We start from the raw sequence: 24,238 nt of genomic DNA, 5'->3' as shown, positions 1-24,238 counted from the left end.
ACCCCAAGACAAACAGAGAGTTGTGCGCGTGCAAGGATGCCTTCGCGCGAGTAGGACAAACACGGTCACGCGTACGCATGATCGACGCCCACGCGTCACCTTCCAATTTTTGCGACCTACGCATACGCGTGGAGTACGCGTGCGCGTCACTAGCGCAACACCACCAGATCCCTGCGCCACCACTTTTCTTATCTTTTCTTTTCTAATCCTTATTTCTTTCTTCTTTCTTTCTCTTCTTTCTTCTTTATTATCCATTCTTTTTTATCCTTCTTTCCTCCCCCCTTCTTTCTTTCTTTTTTGTTCATCTCTTTAACTTCTCATCTTTCTTCACTTTCATTCTATTTTTACTTAATTTATTTGCATACTTTCATTCATTGCATTTTAATTTTTTTGTGTATTTTTATCTCCTTTTCTAAATTTATTATTTTTCCATTAGTGTTAAATTTTCTTATTCAACTGTTGCATCTTTTCTTGAATTATTCTGGTGCTTCATGACTTATTTTATTCTGATTGGGTATTATTATTCATAAGTCAATGCTAATTTTTATAATACTTGTATTCCATTTGCATTACTATGCACTTATACTATCTTTCATTACCAAATATCTCTCCCCATTATTGCAATTCTTGCACAATTGATATGCCATTTGCTTCTATTATTTTCTCACGTACATGTTGTAGCTACCATGTAATTGAGACCCTTATTATTGGCATTAACCCACCCATACTTTATTTATTTTCCTATCTTTATTTCTGGGTTACTTTTCTTCTTTTCCTCTTCTTTCAGGATGGCCACCAAAGAAGGTAAAGGGAAACCTTCTAAATGGGGCGACAGACAAGTCCATCTGCACAATCTTTGGAGAAAAGCATCAGTTGTAGCAGCCCGTCCACTTGCACTTCTTAGCATGCACCGAGGACGGTGCAATCTTTAAGTGTGGGGAGGTCGATACCGACTTCCGTGGGTTAGTTATTTTCTTCTCAACACCAATATTTTACTTTATTTGTTAGTTCATTGTTGCATTTGCATGTTTGATTGCATATTTGTTTGATTTTGTGCATATTTTACCACTACTTGGTTAAAGTAATATTTTCTTTTTCAAGAAACTTTTTATAACATTTCACTAATTTGATTTAAAATTTTTGATAAACTTGTTTGAAGGAATATTATACAGGAGCATGGTTTAGAGCTCGAACACACAAAACCTGTGAGATTTTGAGCCTATTTGATTGGTTGCATCTTATCAACCAATATTTTATTTTTTTTGGTGTGTGTTGTTCTCTCTAAAATTGTGATCTTTGTCTTGCTTAATTCTATATTTCCATGGTTTGATTTATGCATGCACTTATATGATTGAGGCCTTGTTTCACTGAGCTTACATACCCATATGGCCTTAACCTTTTCATTATCCTTTGTAAACCAATGTTGATCCTTTTAACCCCATTTATTCTTTACTTTAGCTCATCACTAACTCTAAGCAAAAAACAATAATGTCCTTAATTTGAATCCTTGGTTAGCTTAGACTAGTGAAAGTGTTCATAATTTAAGTGTGGGGAAATTGGGTTTGCCAATATTTGGTTTAAGAATTGGGTATTGTGTATTCTTGAGAAAATGTGAACAAAAATATTAAGAACATGTTTATGCATTCAATACCTTAATCATATGCATTGAAAAAGAAAAGAAAAAAATTATTAAGAAAAGAAAAATAGAAAAAGAAAAAAAAAGGGAGAAAAAGAAAAGAAAAAGAGCAAATAATAAAAGGGGACAAAATGCCCCAAGGTAAATGGTGATAGCAATGCATATATACTGTACTCGAATCAGGATGCATAAATATGTGGAAAACATGGTTAATGGACAGTTAGATTTTGTATTTTGATTACATGGATTGACTAAGTTAGGTGAAAAGTTTAAGTTAATTAAGGATTCAGATTTTAGTCCACTTGACCAAATACATTCCTACCTTGACCCTAACCCCATTACAACCCTTAAAATACCTCTTGATATGTGTATCTGTGCATTAATTCTTTGTTGATTGGTAGAAGAAAAGCAAGCCTTAGAAAGCAAGATTAGTAGAGAATTGAGAGATCGAACCTTAAACACCTGAGCGATTAGAGTGCATACACTTCCAGTGAGGGTTCGATGCTCGATTCCTTGTTCCAGGCTTTCATGAGCTATTTTCTTTTGCAAGTTCACTCGTACTTTATTTTGTGATTTGAATTAGTGAAATCCAGTTCATATTTATTCTTGGAGAATTTGATTTACTTTTAACCAAATAGGTAGAAACATCTTAGCATGTAGCTGCATTCATATAGATAGGTTGCATTTCATACATTCTACCATTCCTCTTCACTCCTTTATAGCTTCTCTTGAGCTTAGCATGAGGACATGCTAATGTTTAAGTGTAGGGAGGTTGATAAACCACTATTTTATGGTTTATCTTATGCTCAATTGAGTGATTTTTATCAATTCTTTACCCACTTATTCATATGATTTGCATGATTTTACGTTTTTCTTCCTGATTTTGTGCTATGATTGAAAACATGCTTCTTTGGCCTTAAATTTGCTATGTTTAAATCCTATTGTATTACCATTCGATGCCTTGATATGTGTGTTAAGTGTTTTCAGAGATTACAGAGCAGGAATGGCTTAGAGGATGGAAAGAAAGCATGCAAAAGTGGAAGGAATACAATAAACTGAAGGAATTGCTAAGCTGTCCAGTCTAACCTCTTGGTACTAAATTGACCATAACTTGAGCTACAGAGGTCCAAATGAGGTGGTTTCAGTTGCATTAGAAATCTAACATCTGGGGCTTCGCAATAATATATAATTTTTCATAGCTGCCCTAAAGATAGGTGACGCGCACGTGTGGATCACGCGCACGCATGACCTGGCAAAAACTCAATCCGCGCGAACGCAAGGACGATGCTCACGCGTGACTTTGCCGTGTGCTGGACGTATCAGAAATTACTGGGGGCGATTTCTGGACTGTTTTTGACCCAGTTTTTGGCCCAGAAAACACAGATTAAAGGCTATAAAGTGGGGGAATCAATTCATTCATGAAGACAACTTTCATATTCACAATTTTAAGTTTTAGATGTAGTTTTTAGAGAGAGGTTCTCTCCTCTCTCTAGGATTAGGATTTCTCTTAGGTTAGGTTTATTTCTTCTTCAATTCCAGGTTCAATGTTCTTTTAATTTAACTTCTCTTCTACTTTTATTTGTTCTAGCTTACTAGTTTATTCTATTTTTTTTTTGTTGATTCTCTTTTTATCCAATTTGGTTTATGAACCTTCAAATGTTAGATTTGATTTTATATTTAATGCAATTTGAGGTATTTCAGATTTATGATTGCTTTCTTCTATTTATGATATAAATAATTTAGATTTTTCCCCCTTTGCTTTGGTAGAGTAATTGGTGACACTTGAGTTATCAAACTCAGCTGTTGATTGAAAATTAGAATTTGCTGATTGATTTGGATCCCTCTAAAGCTAGTCTTTCCACAGGAGTTGACTAGGACTTGAGGAATCAAATTGATTAGTCTGCTTGACTTTCCTTTATTTAGCAAGGGTTAACTAAGTGGGAGCAATAAACAATTCTCATCACACCTGATAAGGATAACTAGGATGGGATTTCCAGTTCTCATAGCTTGCAATGGTTTTCATGATAATTAATTTACTTTAATTATTTCCAATTTATTTTCCTGTTTCCTATTTCAAAAACCCAAAAATATACCTTTTTCCATAACCAATAATAAATCATACTTCCCTGCAATTTCTTGAGAGACGACCCGAGGTTTAAATACTTCGGTTATAAATTTTATTGGGTTTTGTTACTTGTGACAACCAAAATTTTTGTACGAAAGGATTCTCTGTTGGTTTAGAAGCTATACTTACAACGTGAACTTATTTGAAAAATTCTTTACTGACAGAAAATCAGTTCTTCAGCATCACTGGCCTGCATTGTTTCCCTCATATAGTCCTCTCTATCAACATAGCCCTCTTTCTCATTTTGAATCGGCTGATTTCTGTCCTCCAAATGATCGGTTTCCAGTTCTTTGTTTGCTAAATTTGCAGTAGCACCACCACTGATTTGATGAGTGGCTCCATCACCGTGTCTTTCGTCATCCCCAAAGTACGCAACGTCGTCCTCTTGTACCCTTTCAACTAGCGTCATAGCCTCCCCGTGCACCCTTTTCTTTTTTTCAAACTAGGACCCCTTGCCACCACCGTATTGTCCCCACTTCCGGCCTTCCTCTCACCCACAGCGGCGTTCGGCCCGGGTGCATCACCAGCAGGCATTGTGCTGGCTCCAGTCTGGATCACCATCCGCCCTGCGTCACTTCCGCCACAAAATGTGTTGCGGACTTCTTCATCGCAAACGGCAGAAACAGTTCAGGTCAAGTTAGCACCCGCCGAATTGCCCAAATGACGCTGTGCCACTCCACCTTCAGCCTGACCAACTCGGCATCCTCCAGCACAGTTTCCTCCCTCACGAAGATTCTCGCTATGGCCCCTGATAAACCACTATTTTATGGTTTATCTTGTACTCAATTGAGTGGTTTTTATCAACTCTTTACCCACTTATTTATACTATTTGCATGTTTACCATTTTCCTTCTTGGTTTTGTGCTATGATTGAAAACATGCTTCTTTGATCTTATATTTACTTATTATTAATCCTCTCTTATTACCATTAGATGCCTTGATATGTGTGTTAAGTGTTTTCGGAGATTACAGGGCAGGAATGGCTCAGAGGATGGAAAGGAAGCATGCAAAAGTGGAAGGAATACAAGAAGTTGGAGAAACTGCTAAGCTGTCCAGCCTGACCTCTTCGCACTCAAACGGCTATAACTTTAGCTACAGAGGTCCAAACGATGCGGTTCCAGTTGCGTTGGAAAGTTAACGTCCGGAGCTTCGATTTGATATATAATTTGTCATAGCTGCCCCGAAGTTAGGCGACGCAAACGCGTGAATGAAGCGTCCGCATCGCATCTGCGAACCTCAACCCGCGCGGCCGCATGGACGACGCCTCCGCGTCACTTACCCGCGACCTGAACGTAACAGAAATTGTAGGGGGCGATTTCTGGGCTGCTTTTGACCCAATTTTCAGCCTAGAACACACAGATTAGAGGCTATAAAGTGGGAAAATGCATCCATTCAAAGAGAGCTCGCCAATTTAGTTACTTTCCATGAATTAGATTTAGTTTAGAGAGAGATTCTCTCTCTCTTTTAGGATTAGGATTTAGGATTTCTCTCTTTAGGAGTAACTCTCGATCCCAGGTTTAATGTTCCTTTACTTTAAGCTTCCCTTTCACTTTTATTCATTCCATCACTTCAGTTGATTATTTACTTTTGCCATTTAATTTATGAATTCTGCCATGCTACAGATTTTTATTTGAATTAATGTTATTGAAGTATTTCAATTTAATATTGCTTTCTTTTATTTATGTTATTATTGCTTTTACTCTGAAGATATTTTTATTCCAGTAGATTTACTTTTCCTCTTTTTGGTCTTGGTTAAGAAATCAGTAACTCTGGAGTTATCAAACTCAAACATGATTGATAATTGTTATCTTTGCTAATTGAATCGAACTTCAATAATCCCAATCTTTTCTTAGGAAATAAATAGGATCCGAAGATCAACCCAATTAATCCCTTGACCTTCCTTTATCTTAGTAAAGGTTAACAAAGTGGAATTAAGTTATCAACCATCATCATCATTGATAAGGATAGCTAGGATAGGACCTCTAATTTCTCATACCTTGCCAAAAGTTTATTTATAGTCATTTATTTATTTCACTTGCTATTTAAATTACTTGTTCTTCATTTACTTTAATTGCTAATTAAAATATTCATTCCTCATTCTTGAAACCCCAAATCTACAATCTCCATAACCAATAATAAGAACATATTTCCCTGCAGTTCCTTGAGAAGACGACCCGAGGTTTGAATACTTCGGTTATCAATTTATTTAAGGGGTTTGTTACTTGTGACAACCAAAACTTTTGTAAGAAAGGTTGATTGCTTGGTTTAGTAACTATACTTACAACGAGAGTTTACTATAACCTCTAAACCATCAATCTTCAGTTCTTTCAAAATGGCGCCGTTGCCGGGGAATTGCAAACGTGTGCCTTATTATTGGTTATTGTAAATATTTGCTTTTTGATCTGTTTTTATTTTTATTTTTATTTTTATTTTTTTTTTGTAAATTAAGAGGTTATTGATTTTTATTTTAAAATTTTTATCTTATCTTATCTTATTTCAAAAATCAAATTTCAAAATTCAAATTTAAAAATTTTTTTCAAAATTCAAATTTAAAAATTTTCAAATTTCAAATTTCAAAAATTCAAATTTCAAAAATTTAAAATTCAAATTTTAAAATTTAAATAACCTTTTAATTTCAATTTGTTTTTATTTTTGTTTTTAATTTTTATTTGCTACTATGAACTCTCACCCCTTTGGCTATAAGTATGGTTACAATAATGTTGCAGGAAGAAGAAATTACAATGAGAACAGGCATCAAGGTTGGAACAATCAAAGATGAGAGGAGCCACAAGGATTTGATCAACCCTCATGGCAACAACCACCTCCAATGGACTATCAACAACCACCACCATATGCCTATGAATCCTTTCCTCGACATGACTTTGGACCACCATACTCACAAGCCCCTTTCCACCATTCACCTCCATATGACCCTAACCCACATCCACCATACCAACCACCTTATGAGCCAAATGAACCATACACAGAACCACCACCTTTCCAACACAACTACTCTCATGAACCACCACCTCAATATTCACCATCTCTATATCATTATCGAGATGAACCACCTTTCTATTATGAACCCTCTCTCCCAACCAATGAATCCTCACATCCACCCCAACCTCCAATGGATGACAGACTTCGTGTTATTCTTCAAAGGCAAGAAAGGATGAATAAGAGTGTGCAAAATTTCGCGACCGCCTTCGGCGAGTTAGTAAATATAATAGCTTCCCAATATCTGAGCACTCAAAGAACTCCCATGGCTATATGTGGAGAATCAAAAGAAGAGCAAAGCATGAAGGAAACACTAGAAACTTCGGTGGACAATGAGGAACATGGCTTTGTATTGGAACAAGTGGAGGAAGTCGTAATAGTTGCAGAGGAAGAAGTGGTTGTAGACTTAGGAGATGCTGAACCTCCATGGAAAAGTCAAGACATAGAATCTCCTTTCAAGATAGTTGTATTTGATGTTGAGGAGGGTGTACAACCTCCAAGGCATATCACAGTTAAAGACTTGGAAGAGGTTGATCAAGAGATGGAGATTCAAGAAGAAGAAGCACAACCTCCCATGCCCTTGGAAAGCAATGAAGAGGTGATTGAATTGGAAGAAAGCTACCAAGAGGAAGAGGTTGAAATTGAAGAAGCTTGCAAAGAGGTGGTAATTATCAGAGAAGAGCACAAGGGAGTAGAGCTTGCAATTTCATTAAAAACACCTTCCCCTAAGTTGCCATCATCCTTCACAACATTCAAGTGGGTAAAATTCATATCCCTTAGCTTTCTAATCCCACTTGAATATGGGCTACTGGAGACGGATGGTCAACTTAGAGCTCTTTATGGCATTAAGAGTAAGAAGAAGATGGTCAGTGGTAAGAATTGTCCTGCAAGATTCATTATGGTTGGAAGTTTTAAGTTTAAACGCAAAGGTTGGTATAAAGCTCAACTAAATGGGTCTAGGAAGCTGTTTGGATGTCTCAGTGAGAATTCCGACTATTCACCACCCAAGTGGAAAAATGATGATCAACAAGAAGATGGGTGCAAAGGCGAGGTCTGAGACCCCAGAATTCATTCCAGCAATCAACACTCATGGGGTCTTGTCACTTGCTTTAACTTACTTGAAGGCTTTCTGCGCCTAGTTTGGGACCCCGGAGGTTACTGGAGATACAAAAATTGGTGGAGATTTCTGGATGAATTCAAGCACAAGCCACCATAACAGGAAGCTCACCAAATGTCCACCTTAAGGACTTTAACTAAAAGTGCTAGGTGGGAGACAACCCACCATGGTATGATCGTTTCTTTTTCATTTTTAGTTACTTTTATTTGTTTTCGAGTTTTATTTTATTTTATTATATTGAACCTGGAGTTTTGTATCACATTCATATTAACACTGCTTCTGCATTTTTCATCCATAAAAAAATAAAAAAAATAAAAACAGATTTTCGCACGTGACGCGTCCGCGTCGTATGTGCGTTTGGAAGAAAATGAGGTTGAACAGAGAGTCACGCGAAAGCGTGGCTGGAGGCGCGCTAATGGCACAAATTGATCCACGCGACCGCGTCGCTGATGCGGCCGCGTCATTTGCAAAATAGCTTCCCCAGGTATCCGCGTCACCCACGCGACCGCGTGGCCCTGTAAATCGATGTAACAAGGGTATATGGCCGAAAGTTGAGCTGGAATTGGGCTGGACCCGTGCTAGCAGCACAAGCCCTGCCACGCGAACGCGTCACCCAAGCGTCTGCGTCATATTGGAAATAAGGTCACCCGCGCAATCGCGTCGACCACGCGACCGCGTCACCCAATATTTGGCAATTAATGATTTTTGAACAGAGAGTTGTGCGAGAGCGAGGCTGCCCTCGCGCTAGTAGCATAAAACAGGTTACGCGACCGCGTGACCGACGCGACCGCGTCAATCAGTTTAAGCGCAAGCCGCGCGACCGCGTGCCCTACGCGACCGCGTCGCTTGCGCTGCACAGCTTATCCTAATTTGCCAAATATCTTATCTTTTCTCCCCCAATCCTAATTTCTTCCATATTTTCTTCTTTCTTCTTTCTCTCTTACTTTATTTCTTTCCATTCTCATTCTTCTTCTCTTTTATTTTATTTTATTTAATTTATTTGCATATTTTCATCCATTGCATTTTAATTTTGTGCATATTTTTATTTTCTTTTCTAAATTTATTATTTTACCATTGGTGTTCAAATGTTCTTATTCAACTGTTATATCTTTTCTGGTATTATCTTGGTGCTTATGACTTGTTTTATTCTGGTTAGGTAATATTATTTAAATCAATGCCAATCTTTTATACCTGTATTACTTTTTGCATTGACATGAATTTATATTATCTCTCTTTCCCCACTCTCTTCTCCATTGTTGCAATTTTGCACCACTAGTATGCCATGGCTTCTATTGTTTTCTCACTTACATGTTGAAGCTTCCATGTAAATGAGACCCTTATCATTTGGCATTAACCAACCCATGTTTTATTTGCTTTTTTATCTTTGTTTTGGGTTACTTTTCTTCCCTTTTTCTTTCAGGATGGCCACCAGGAAGAGGACCGGAAGACGTTTACATGGGGGAAGACAAGACAAGTCCATCTGCACAATCCTTGAAGAAAAGCATCAGTTGGAACAACCCGTCCACCTGCACATCTCAGCATGCACCGAGGACGGTGCAATCTTTAAGTGTGGGGAGGTCGATACCAATCTCCGTGGGTTAGTACCTTCCTATCTCAACACCAATATTTAAATTTTCTTTGTTGCATTTGCATGTTTGTTTGATTTTATGCATTTAGCTACCACTTGGTTGAAGTAATATATTCTTTTTCAAGAAATTTTTATAGTATTTCACTAATTTAAATTAAAAACTTTTCTATTAAAACTTGTTTGAAGTTGTAATTGGAACATAGTTTAAAAAGCTAAGAACACACAACCTGTGAGATTTTGAGCTTATTTACATGGTTACATTATTTAACCATAAATATTTTATTCTTGTGTGTTTACTTCTCTATAATTGTGATCTTTACTTTGTTTCAGTCTATATGTCCAATATTTAGTGTATTTACATGCTTGCATATGATTGAGGCCATTATTTGATTTTAGCTCACTTATCCCAAATAAGCCTACCCTTTAAATCACCCTTGTCAGCCACTTTGAGCCTTGAAATCCCCATTTGTTCTATATCTTACCACATCACTAGCCTTAAGCGGAAAACAAATTAATTATCCCAATTGAATCTTTGGTTAGCTTAAGATAGTGTGTTAATTAAGTGTGGAAAAACTGTGGGAACATGGGTTAATAAAGGAAAGGTATAATGTTTCTAATTTATTTGAATATCAGGAATTTGGGAACCTACTCATGAAAAACCAAAATAGAAAAATAATAGAAAATCCATGTGCATTGATAAGTTATGTTTGTTTCTCTACAAAAAAAAAAGAGAAAAATCCAAAAATACTCAATAAATAAGTAAATAAGGGGACAAAATTACCCCAATATTAAGTTTAATAAAAGATCAATGCACATGTGATAAAAATTAAAGAAAATTTGGTACATGAGTATGGGAATTATACAAAAGTGGGAATTATGGGTAGCTAGGCATGAATTTAAAAGTATATAGAGTATATGTATATTAGGTGAGAGCTTAGGTTAATTAAAGATTCAATTTATAAAGTTCACTTAGCCATATATATACCTTTACCCTTACCTTAGCCCCATTACAACCTTGAAAAAGACCTCATGATGTTTGCATTGGTATATTAAATATTGTTGATTGGTTAGATGAAGAACAAGGTTTAGAAAGCATGACTAGAGAAGAGTAGAGTGATTGACCCTAGACACCTTAGAGTAAGAGTGATATACACTACCAGTGAGGGTTCAATGCTTGATTCTATGTTCCCTGCTTTCATTAGCTATCTTCTTACAAGTTTACTTGTCCTTTATTGTATAATTTGAATTAGTGAAATCTGATTTATGTTTGTCTTGGGGAACTTATTTATTTTTAACTAAGTAGGTAGAAACATATTTGCATATAGTTGCATTCATATAGATAGGTAGTATTTCATACATCCTACCATTCCTCTTCATCTTTATAGCTTCTCTTGAGTTTAGCATGAGGACATGCTATTGTTTAAGTGTGGGGAGGTTGATAAACCACTATTTTATGGTTTATCTTGTACTCAATTGAGTGGTTTTTATCAACTCTTTACCCACTTATTTATACTATTTGCATGTTTTACATTTTCCTTCCTGGTTTTGTGCTATGATTGAAAACATGCTTCTTTGATCTTATATTTGCTTATTATTAATCCTCTCTTATTACCATTAGATGCCTTGATATGTGTGTTAAGTGTTTTCAGAGATTACAGGGCAGGAATGGCTCAGAGGATGGAAAGGAAGCATGCAAAAGTGGAAGGAATACAAGAAGTTGGAGAAACTGCTAAGCTGTCCAGCCTGACCTCTTCGCACTCAAACGGCTATAACTTTAGCTATAGAGGTCCAAACGACGCGGTTCCAGTTGCGTTGGAAAGCTAACGTCCGGGGCTTCAATTTGATATATAATTCACCATAGCTTCCCCGAAGTTAGGTGATGCGAACGCGTGAATGACGCGTCCGCATCGCATCTGCAAACCTCAACCCGCGCGGCCGCATGGACGACGCCTCCGCGTCACTTACCCGCGACCTGAACGTAACAGAAATCGCAGGAGGCGATTTCTGGGCTGCTTTTGACCCAGTTTTCAGCCCAGAACACACAGATTAGAGGCTATAAAGTGGGGGAATGCATCCATTCAAAGAGAGCTCGCCAATTTAGTTACTTTCCATGAATTAGATTTAGTTTAGAGAGAGATTCTCTCTCTCTTTTAGGATTAGGATTTAGGATTTCTCTCTTTAGGAGTAACTCTCGATCCCAGGTTTAATGTTCCTTTACTTTAAGCTTCCCTTTCACTTTTATTCATTCCATCACTTCAGTTGATTATTTACTTTTGCCATTTAATTTATGAATTCTGCCATGTTACAGATTTTTATTTGAATTAATGTTATTGAGGTATTTCAGTTTAATATTGCTTTCTTTTATTTATGCTATTATTGCTTTTACTCTGAAGATATTTTTATTCCAGCAAATTTACTTTTCCCCTTTTTGGTCTTGGTTAAGAAATCAGTAACTCTGGAGTTATCAAACTCAAACATGATTGATAATTGTTATCTTTGCTAATTGAATCGAACTTCAATAATTCCAATCTTTTCTTAGGAAACAAATAGGATCTGAAGATCAACCCAATTAATCCCTTGACCTTCCTTTATCTTAGTAAAGGTTAACAAAGTGGAATTAAGTTATCAACCATCATCATCATTGATAAGGATAGCTAGGATAGGACCTCTAATTTCTCATACCTTGCCAAAAGTTTATTTATAGTCATTTATCTATTTCACTTGCTATTTAAATTACTTGTTCTTCATTTACTTTAATTGCTAATTAAAATATTCGTTCCTCATTCTTGAAACCCCAAATCTACAATCTCCATAACCAATAATAAGAACATACTTCCCTGTAGTTCCTTGAGAAGACGATCCGAGGTTTGAATACTTCGGTTATCAATTTATTTAAGGGGTTTGTTACTTGTGACAACCAAAACTTTTGTAAGAAAGGTTGATTGCTTGGTTTAGTAACTATACTTACAACGAGAGTTTACTATAACCTCTAAACCATCAATCTTCAGTTCTTTCAGCCCCCCAATCCCTTGATGACTCCGTAGCGGCTCTGCAGCAAAGCCAGACCTGGGACTTGCAGCATGGACTAGCTTCACCCAACCCACATGACGCGGATCCAGCCCATAGGAGTCAACAGCAGCGCTCATTTTCCCATGCACTAATGAACTTGGGCTCCCTTGGCCCAAAGCATTAGTTTGGCACTTATTAGCATTGTTTGCCCAATTAGAGCCTCTAAAGCCTTTTTCAATTATCATCCCTCCTCCCAGCCCGTTATAATTACTGCAATAACTCCAGGGAATGGTGAGCTCAGAATCCACCTCATTACTCTCTTCATATCCCACAAAATCTTCCAAGCCTTCATTATCACCATAAATTAGTTGATACGTTACCAAATTTCTTTGATTGTACCTTAAATTGTCATAACTCCATTCGTTTAAAATTGACTCTGAATTTACCAATCTAACTTCATCATCAACCTCCTGTCGTAGTACCTCCGAAGCTACTATCGCTGCCTGATCTTCATAATCTATTAAATTTTTAAATCTTGATGACATTGTAGCTGCTCCATCAGAAACCCTTGTTATTTCGTGATTTCGGTGAACGCAACCTACAATTTCCTCCACTTCCTTTTCCAAGTTGCATTGCAAACTATATACTTCTTATCCCACCTCTTTTTCCAACACGTCGAATCCACTGGTACCTAATGTGATATGGACTCATTCATTGATCACATCCATAACACAAGTATCAATTAGTACATGACCGACACTAAAAGAGGTGCATGATTCTGTCACTTTATCACACCCAACCACGTCCCCCCATTAACCTCCTATCATCTTGAAAGTGTCCACTGACCAAACATGTAACGGAACCCCGAAACACTCTAGCCATACTCTTTGTGATTCACTCCTCTCCGATTCATCCCACCTCCATATACTATGAAATATCTGCAGTAATCTATTCATTTTGAACGTGTATGTCTCTTCGACATTCAACAGACTGTCAAAGGTCAGTAAAGCTTTATATGCTCCCATTTCGCGTACTTGAACAACTTGCGGAAAGTTCTTCGCAACCAAATCCTTCAAAGCCATAAAGCCGTCGTCGTTCCACCTATTAGACTTCTCTGCAACAGTCAATGTTTTCTTTTGCCACAGCCACTTCCAATTTCTTCGTCCACCCATTTCTATGTGGATCTTGTATCTTCTTATCCTTTCTCGCATCTTTAGGGTAGCTACCTTGGGGGATATGGGCACCCTCACATTGTCGTTGCAGCTGGCAGACTATTTCATTCCGAAGGTCACCTCCTGATTGGATCTTCATCGTGTCTTTTGCCTCCGATACTCTCTTGTATTTTGCCTCTCCAACAAACACAACCTTACCTCTCAATCTCATACGATTCATTTCTGTTATAGCCTTCAAAGCTCCTCCCTTCATAGTGTATCGTATGAACGCGAAGATGTAGATACTACCACCCTTTTGCTTCCGTGATAGATATATGTCATTTATGCGTCCAGTCCAACTGAATAACTAAAATAGTTCTCTCTTCGAAACGTCTTCTGGGAGATTATCTAAAAAAATCGAGAACGACTCATTCTCCAATCGACGATACTCTTTTCGGTTCCAAACTTTAGGACCCTTGATCTGATTCCTAAAACTACCCCTCTCAATGTTTTCCACCCACACTCTCTCACTTCCTCTCATTCTCTCTCTTCCAAATTAAACTTAAACTAAATGATTAAGATTTGTTTCACATCTATATCCATATGATTAAGATCAGAGAAAAATAATGTAAAGAATGGTCACAATTCATTTGCGTCAATTGTTAATATTGTATCATATTTAAATTTGTATTTTAATTTATATTACATATTTGATGATGGTAATATGAATTTTGAAATTTAATATAATTTATTAGATTTTAATAATTATAGAAGCAAATAGGAGACGGACGAGTTAGGATTTAACTATTTACTGTTTGCGGGTAGGAGTGAGACGGATTTTATGTGGATTATTATAAATTAGACGGAGCCGAATAAGACAAAATTAAAATCGAACCCTACCCGCCCTATTGTCGCGCCATCTCTAACTTTTATTTAGCCTTCAAACTTTGCAAACTTGTCCCAATTAATTATTGAATAACTTTTGACATACAAATATAATATTAATAAAGCGCTAACATTGATAGCTATTAGATGCATAATAGAATCTGTAAAAATATTTTTTATTATATGAAAAGTTATTTTTTTATTTTTTGATAAATATTTTAAATAACCTTTTAAATAGTCACAAGATAATTTTAAAAAATTGTATTAAATATTAGTAATATAATTTTTTATAAATTAAAAATAAAAAATCACTTATGAATTTATCCAATATAACCTTAATGGCACCAAAAAATTATTTTTTATTGGCATTAGTATAACAATTAAACAAATTTTATTACTGGCATATATTTTAATAAAGACATACACGTGTTAAAATTATTATTAGTATAAATTTTTTAATTTATTTTTAATAATTACGTAATATATATATATATTAAGAATTTAAATTTTAAAATTTTGATATAAATTCTTTTTACCAAGAGCATATATGTTTGTTAGCTAAACTCAAAATAAAAATAAATAAATAAAAAGAAAAGTGTGAGGAATCGAAATACTTCGGTAACGGATACCGCTTTTCTTCGTATCTGATCCCCGAATCGTGGAATCACTCGTGAGTCGTGAGATAATATTGAAGTGTTCCGCAGCTGTAAGTAATAATGCCACACCTCGAAGGGCATTTTATTACAACTATGTGCCAATATTACCTCCTCACCCTCCACACACACAAGGACAAGGACTGCCATCTTTACAATAATATCATTCATTTTCTTTGTAAAAAAATATAATTTTTTTAATTTTCATCCCAAAAAATGTTCATTTCATTTCCTCCATTTTTCTTTTCTATTTTCCCTTCGCCTTCCATTGTTTCCTGATCAAATCGGTTTGCTGAACATCGAGTTGCATTCCAGGTAGTACAACTGTTTTTCTTCTTCGTAGTTTCTTTTTTCATCTTTGTATATATATATATATATAAAAGGGAGGGGGATGCGTGCTCAAATTTGCTAGGCATAATCCTTCTCAAATGACCAAAATTGTTCGTTCTTTGGATTTGGATTAATCAATGTTTTAAAAAAAAAATGTGCCAACATAAATTGCTGATCATTACCAATGATATTGAGAATTAATTAACGTATGAATAATAATTGTATGAAAATTACCATTCAATCGAAAACTATTATTTGTGCTTCCAGCTTTCAGGTATGAATCATGATTATTTAGAATTTTAGGGTTCCATTGGGGATTGCATTGGCATACATACGTACATGTACTTCCATCCTGTAGATTTTGATTGTGATGTTACCTTGTTTTTTCCTCGATAAGCTTATTTCACCGCGTTTCTTTCTTAAAATTGATATTCCCAAGTTAAATATTAAGTTGATTGGTTAAGCCTATGTGCTTGTGTTTTCCTCAATTATTTATGTAAATATTCCAAAAATTAAGGTTTGAAAAATGAATTGAATCTCATTGTAGATTATTTCGTGTAAAAACCTGAAAGTGATGGCCAGATTGAATAGGAACAAGCGTACGTCCGTGGCCATCACTGTTGCATGGTCGTAGCCTCGTAAGGTCTTAAAATTATTTAAGAAATGTAAGTAAGCAATATAGAGCTGTTCCAGTTTGTGAACATTCTTATATGATAGATTAGACAATAGAATTGGTACACGCTTTGAAGGAAAGATGTAAGGGTAAGGGTCTTTTTCAGTATGAAAACAGCACCAAGTTAGTTCAACAAATCAGGAAAACACCAGATGATAAGGCGTTTGAATAAGCTTATCTTCTTTTATTTATTCAAGGAGGAAATATGGCATTGAATGGTTTCAATTTTTCAAATTGATCAAAGTGGGAAGTGACATATGCCCAATGGCCACACCAGACATAGCTATCATCTAAAAATTTTTAATTACTATATTTTCTATGATGATCAATACCATTCTTAAATTCATTCTCATGTGCTGTGGGTCAGCCCATAATGTAAATGTTTGTCAACATCGAAGAATCCCAGGAGCACAAGTGGAGTAATTAGAAGTACCAGAGTGGATTTAGATTATTTTTATTGTTTCTGGGGGTAAAATCTGACTTCATTATGATGAGTACTGTCCTCAGTGCACGTGCCGCTCGTGCCACACTTTATTCCTTTTTGTGCTTTAATTTCCCTTTAATGTTTCAACATGTTAAAGTACATAGCATATTATTGAAAATGGAATGATTAGATTATTACTATTACTAAGGTTGGACCATCTATTGTAATCAACGCAGGTTGATGGTATCTGGTTGCATCATGAAAGAAATAACAACAATCATCACAAAAGTAAACTACAGGTAAATCTTACTAAAATTTTTAGCATGATTGTAAAAAATTTATTATTATTTGGAGTTTTTAATTTTGATATTGGGTTTATATTAGTGTTTTTCAATAATGTGTGAAATTTGACGTGTGTGTTTTTCTTTTTTTCATATGGAGATCATAAATTTGACCTTTCAATTTGTGGAGTTTAACTTTTTTTTTCTTTAAATTTGCAAAACATAAAACCTACTCTCCAATTTGTGAACTAAACCTACCCTCCAATTTGTAAATTGACACAAAATCTATTATTCGATTTGTGAACTTTAATTTTTTAAAATTTTTAAAACATAAAACCTACTTCTTGGTTTGTGATTACTTCCGTACTAAATTAAAACACACTACTTTTCTATAACCGAAAATAACACAACAATAATTTTCATAAAAAAAAAACAGCCGTTTAAATTTTTTATTTTTATTTCATATTTTCTGTTTCTAAACTTTTGTAAAGAAAAAGAAAATAAAAAATAAAAAACGAAAAATAAGATTTTATTATTTTCAAAATTTTTTCTTTTTCACATTCATCAGTTTATCTCATGTCTACCTTGATTTCTGAATTCCAGTGTTCCATCATGCATACAACAATGGAGATTTCCATGATTGACACATCCTTCTAAATGCAATATTTGTGGAATGGTCCCAACCCAAGTGAAAAATAAAAAAAATGCATAGTCGTAGCCTTAGCCGCTCATCAAGGGAATCATTCAGGTTCTTTGGGAGCCCTGACAAAGATGAAGACCTTAGAAAGACCAAAACAGGTTCACATTTCTAATTTTGAACTCCATGAATTTAATTGGACTTATTAAGTATTTAAATTTATCATTTTCTTTCTCTCATTGCAAGCAGAGATTGAGAACAATATCACAAAACTGCTTAAGCTTGTCAAGAACGATGATCAAAGCAAAAAGAATAGGAATCCACGGCTTGTTAGAAAAGAGGCAGAACTTGTGGGGCTAATTGAGGACTTAAACAGCCAGTATCAATCACTCTTTCAACTGTGTGATTATTTGAACAGAGAGTTTATGAGAGCGATTTCTCGTAGAAGAAGCCGAAGGGGTACCGGCTCTAACACAGACTCAGAGTCAGAATACTTCTCCTCAGAGGAACTAGAAAACTATACCAAGTTTTCATTAGATGATGTTCTCAAGAATGATGATGCAAAGGAATATGAGGAGCAGTTGAATTCACAGATGAAAGAGATGGAGAGCCTGAGCCAGCAGAAGACGAATCTAGAAAATCAAATTGAAAGCCAATCGCTCCAATTCGAAGAGCTAAGCGCAAATAATACCAGGCTGTATGATCGGGTCTTGGATCTGGAATCGTTGTTGAAAGAGGAAAAAGGTGTGGTATCTGTTTTGGAGGAAAAACTGAAAATCAATGAGAATCAAGCTGAGTCCAACATTGAAGCATTGATGACACAGGTCAACAAGCTCAATCTGGAGTTAAAGACACTGCGTACACAGAAAGATCAAACGGAAGAGGAAATAAAAGGTAACAAAGATAAAGCATTAACTCAAATGAAGGACTTGATGGACAAGCTCAATTCCATGCAGGAGGAGTTGGACTCTGTAAGCACACAGAACAAAGAATTAGATGCTCAGGTCAGAAATGACAGGGAGCAGATACTCCGATACCTGATTCAGATTGAAAACCTGAACCAAGATTTGGCGGAGACAAGTTTGGATAAGCAAAGTTTAATGGACGACAAAGAGCAATTCCTGGCAAGAATAAAGGACTTGGAATTTGAATTGGAAGCAGAAAGCATGCAGAAGAATGCACTGGAAGCTCAGTTAAGAGACAGGGATTATGATATGATGCTTGTGGAGGAAGAAAACAGGACTCTGCAGGACAGAAACAGTGAACTGAAGAAAGCAATGCACCAAAGTGGCGAAGAGATAACCGCACTTATGAGGGTACCGGAGACCCAGAAGGACGCGGCTTCTATGGAGGCCATGGCCCTAAAGGCAGAAATGAATATTATGAGATTAGAGATGGACAATCTGTATGCACAGAGAAGCAAGTTGGAGCAGCAAATTGAGCGAAACCGGAAGGAATATGAAGAAAATTTGGGAAACTTGAGCAGCAAGTTATCGAGCCAAATAGCAGAACGCGAGAAAACGATAGAGGAACAAGCAGCAACCATTCAGAGAATAAACGAGGAGCATAAACAGACCAAAGTTGCGTTGAATAAGAACAAGCTGTCCCGCCAAACGGCCGAAAGGAAAATGATTGAGCTGGCAACGGAGTTCCGGAGGAAAATGGAAGACAACATCCGGCTTCTGCACCAGAGGATCCACGTCGCGGAACAGATGAACAACGAGAACAAAAACAATTTCAAGATCGTCAATCAGAGGTACCACGAAGAGAACAAGATGCTCCAAGAGAAAATCGCAAGCTACGAAGAAGAGCTGAAGGTGCCAAAGTTTGATATTGCGCCCTTGGGTGGGGAACAACACGCTTTGGTTTTTGAAGCTCTAAATGAATTAGAAATGGTCACTATGAACCGTTTGGACTCAATAGTTGGGGACGTAGAGGAACAGAAGAAACACGTGGTGAGCCGCGTGTTTAAAATGATTGGAGAGGTTCAGTACGGTAAAGAATGGATTAAGAAAAGAAACCGTGAATGGGAAGAAACGAAGAACAATGCGGAGTGTCTGAGGGCACTGCTGGACAGCAAGGAGGAGCAGGAGTTCTTGCTGAGGGAGAAGGTGTGGAAGTTGGAGGCCAAGGTGAGTAAAGAAGCTGGGGAGAAACTCAACTTGATGAATGCGGTGAGCCAGTTAGAGAAGAAAGTCGCAAGGTTCGAGAACGCTTTGAAGGAGAAGGAGGAAGATTTGGTTAGCCTTGGTGAGAAGAAGAGGGAAGCAATAAAGCAACTTTGTTTTGTTGTTGAGTTTCATAGAGAACGTTGTAGAGATCTCAAAGATTTGGTCATCAAGATGGGGGCCAACAACAACACTAACACCAAGAAATAAATGATGATGGGATTTTGAATCACACACAGAGAAGACACCAACACTGTTCTTGGGGTGTCCCCATTTCTTGACATAAACAAGGAGGCAGCATTGAGGTGCACATGTCACAACGCAGGTCTTAGTGGACCGCCAGCAATGAAATGGTAACAACTATGTAAATATACGAAATGATATATTTGTATCCCTGTAGCTCTTTTTCTTTTTCTCATTTATTTGAATTTGTATGGATTGTTAGTATTACCGTAATATAACTATTTATCATTTCAAGCGTTATATGTACCCGTATTGAATTAACTACGTATGTTACTATAGTCCAATAGTCAATAATAAGGTTTGTATCACTGATTCAGCTAGAGTTGCTTACTTGTAGAGTAAAATATTTGAATTGAATAAAATATTGACATAACAGGAAAATTTATTACTATGCATAGCTAAAAACTTTGGAATATTCTACATTTTCGTTTTAACTATTAAAATTCTTAATTTTATGGTATGCAGATAATTGCAGCTGCGAAATGTCGAGAGATAATTCGTTCTTGGCAAAAGGTGGGAAAAAGAATAAAAGACCAAAATTAGCACCGAATCCACCGATTAAGGAAAAAGGAAATACAAGACTGATGACTGATGTGATAATGTGAACACATTCAGTCAACGTTCCAACCAAAACAAATAAAGAAGATTCAAAATAAAAGACAAATGCAACAAAAAGAAAGAACACAACGAATCAGGTTGTACCCCTAATAATAATTAATAATTAATCATGTACAGTAAGTAACATGTAAACGCGGGCATCCTTACGAAACATGAAAGGCCCTTGAACAGCAATTACGTGCAGCAACTGGTGCCAGATCAACCTTAAAATGCTAAAAAACGCCACTTCCGGGACCTTCCGTTACTATCCTTCTGGAACCACTTACCCTAATTCTATTTTCAACTCTATTTTGGACGCCATTTTTATTTTCTCATAATCTCCGCAGAGGAATGGGCTTTAGACCTTTACTTACTTTGAATGGATCTAATCTGTATCTCAAATATTTTTTTTAAAAAAATAATATAGTAATAAAGTTTAATTTTAACGCATAGGGTTATTATTTATCAAATTATATTTGTTTTATTGACATGATATTACGTGAATAAATATAAGTATAAAATAATTTTATACTAATAGTACATTAAAATTAAATTTATAACAATATTACTATGATAAAATGGCTTGAAATTCTTTCTTTTCTATATGTCAAGGTTATGTTTTAAGCAAATTAAGAAGCTTTTTACTTAGTACATCTATGAATATGGCAGTTATAACATTTTGTTAATATTTTTTAAAAAATATACCTAAAATTAATAGTACAATCTTTTATTATTTGACAATACTTATTATTTAATTATTTTTTTCAAATTAAAAAATACTACCAAATAAAAAAATATAACTTTAATTTTAGTTATAGCGTTAAATGTTTTCAAAATTTTATAAGTACGCTAATCACCATAATCATAGTCACTCTTTTATTTATAAAGTTTTTACTTTTAAGTATACTTATCACAAGTTTCTAAAGTAATACTATAATTAAATTATATATGTAACCAGTGAACATGATCGAGAGATACACGGGACAACACTATTAGCAATAATTATTATGATATTATATTACTATATTTGAATTTGTGAAGGAAAAAATATCGGATAATAACATTTATAAACAGTAACTAATTTTTTTTATAATATATAAGAACTTATATTTTTTAAATGTAATAAACGTTTTAAAATAAATATTTTTTAATATATTGTATCACACATAAAAAATAACAAATCCATTTGATTAATTTAAGTTTTGAACTTAGTGATTTTATTTTTAACTAACTTGTAAAACAATAATAGTAACAGTTCAAACTAACTTAAAATCTGAATAAACCATGTTCAATATTTGTAAAGACTAAAGAGAGACAAAAGATTGCTGTTGCAGGTATATCGGGAGTGGTTGCTATCTCCTAAAGTAGCGTTTGGTGGAGAGATAGAGACGAAAAAATAGAGACTGAGAGACAGAGACTAAGAGACAGATATTGAATTAAATCTCAGTATTCTGTTTGGTGTAAAGTGGGAGACAAAAATTTCTATCTCTATTATTTTCAGTCACAAAAAAAAAGACAAAAATTTTTAGATCTCAAATTTTACTGATAAATTCATGAAATTCATATTTTAACCAAAATCAAATTATAGATCATAATTTCTTAAGAATATTGTTAACTTTAAGTTAAAATTATACCATGTTATATGTTCTCAAAAATTTTGTGATAAACTACAGTCATAATACATCCTTTTTCAAAGTTGTTATATTTTTCAATAACATTCTCAAAAAAGAATAAGGTACGTTGACAATGAAGAGGCAACACCATTGATAACAACAGATAAAATTATTATGATATTATATTACTATATTTGAATTTATGAAAGAAAGAATGTTGGATAATGATATTTATAAGCAATATCTAAATTTTTATAATATATAAGAACTTGTACGTTTTTAAAATAAATAATTATTTTAAATATGTATCAAATCCACTTAAATTAATTAAGTGGATTTGTTATAATAAATAATATTTTGATACTTAAATTAATCAAGTAAATTTGTTATAACAAATTCATTTGATTAATTTAAGTATTAAAATTGAATCAAATTCTTAATTTTACATGAGATCAGTGATGGACCCAAAAAATTTATGTCGGAGGGATAAAAATAATATACATTACTATCAAAAGATATATTAATCGAAATTTAAAAAATAAAAGTGCACATTAATTATTCGAATACAAAAAAACAAAAATTATATATAATAAAATAGAATGAAATATTTTTCTATTACTATTTCTAAAAATAAATAAATATATATATATATATTATAAATTAGTAAATTGATCAATTAACTTTAGAAATTTATATGAAACATAATTATATATAATAAAATAGAACAAAAGATAAACAAATAAATAATAAGAATTACTAAATTGAGAATAAAATAAAATATATAAATTCATGAAGAGAATAAAAAATTAGATTAATACTTAAATTATAATTGCTTGAATTAAAATTTGCAATTGAAAATATTAAAAAAAAGAAACAATGAAATTGAAAGATACATAGATCATAGAGAGTTATATAAAAAAATAGAGAATTTAAAATTTACCTTTTGACGAAGAGAAGTTGACCACTAGAAAAGGAATAGAAAAAGAAGGTTGAAAATATAAAACTAAGAAGAGGGTTTAAGAGAATAAAGGAGTGCTGACGACTGGGATTTAAGAATGGGAGAACACTAAATTTGATTAGGTTAACTAATAATCAAAATTATAGAAAGATAAAATAGGTTTGAGACTTTAAATAATTCGGCTAAGTTTTTTTGTAGTGGGGTCATGTAAATTTTAAAATGGGAGCATATATAATATGTATATTTTAAAAAAAAATGAAATAAGAGTGGGGCAAATGCCTCCTCATTATACTACATAGGTCCGTCCCTGCATGAGATATAGTGCGAGGAGTACGTACTATTTAAAAAAAATTGTTCTGCTAGAATTTTAAAAGTAGTGTCATAATAGGGTTTCTAGTTATAAGAATAGAAAAAGGAAGGAGAATGAGGTGAATGTGGTGGTTTTAGTGAAGGAGAATTATGACTAGGGATGGAAGGCTTGTTCAAAAAGTCTCTATAACATAATTTTTGTTGAGAGAGTTTTTCAATTGGTACAATTGACAACGTTTAAGGGTAATTTGGGAGAAACTGGATGATTTTAGAACGATAAAGAATGGATCTAATCAATTTCCACTCTTTTTTGAAAACGATCTAGATGTTCTCAGAATAGAAAAAGAAACCCTAAACTCTTCAAGGATTATATTCTTCAAGTTAGAAGATGGACAAAGGCAGACGATCAGGGTGCTAAAAAAATAACAACATTTTTATTCTAAGTCTAATTTTGAGAAGTTCTTGAATAGTTTAAAACCCTGCAGGTGGGTCAAAAACTTAGAGAGAAAATTGGTTAGATTCTAGAGGTAGCTTTTTCCAATGTCAGCAAAAAGGAATAAAAATTTCTTAAGGCCAAAGTATTGATTAATGGAGAAAAAAATGTGAAAGACTCAATTCGGATGGTTGGTATGAGTCAACATATTATAAAAATTGGATTGAGATATAAAAAGATTAGAATTTTCTGCACATACTGTGCTCACATTAGTCATGATTCGAAACACTACGTGCTACTTGTTTCTGATTCTGCTTCTAGTTTTGTCAAACAAGACCGAATTGGAGAATGGATCAAGACTGGTCAAGTTGGTAAGAGAGTGGATATTGGTGATAGAAATTAAAGGACTCTT

General features: G+C 34.6%; 1 protein-coding gene across 2 annotated transcripts; it reads left to right on the top strand.

Annotated features, from left to right (window-relative positions):
• Positions 1-15,228: 15,228 nt before the first annotated feature.
• On the top strand, positions 15,229-20,631 carry LOC112732464 (uncharacterized). 2 transcript variants are annotated; one of them, XR_011869843.1, is made up of 5 exons: positions 15,285-15,475; positions 16,824-16,886; positions 17,472-17,666; positions 17,755-20,026; positions 20,382-20,631. XR_011869843.1 is itself a non-coding variant. In XM_025781211.3 (4 exons), exons 3-4 carry the CDS (start codon positions 17,573-17,575, stop codon positions 19,881-19,883), a joined length of 2,223 nt encoding a protein of 740 aa, XP_025636996.1. In that variant the 5' UTR covers positions 15,229-15,475; positions 16,824-16,886; positions 17,472-17,572; the 3' UTR covers positions 19,884-20,156. The 2 variants fall into 2 exon arrangements, 1 of the variants encoding a protein (XP_025636996.1); XM_025781211.3 differs by lacking the exon at positions 20,382-20,631 and having other exon boundaries at positions 15,229-15,475; positions 17,755-20,156.
• Positions 20,632-24,238: the final 3,607 nt, after the last annotated feature.

This window comes from Arachis hypogaea, chromosome 13 (genome assembly GCF_003086295.3).
Source record: "Arachis hypogaea cultivar Tifrunner chromosome 13, arahy.Tifrunner.gnm2.J5K5, whole genome shotgun sequence".
Classification (NCBI taxonomy): Eukaryota; Viridiplantae; Streptophyta; class Magnoliopsida; order Fabales; family Fabaceae; genus Arachis; species Arachis hypogaea.
Note: the sequence above shows the minus strand (reverse complement) of the source record. Positions and strands in the feature narration are given on the sequence as shown.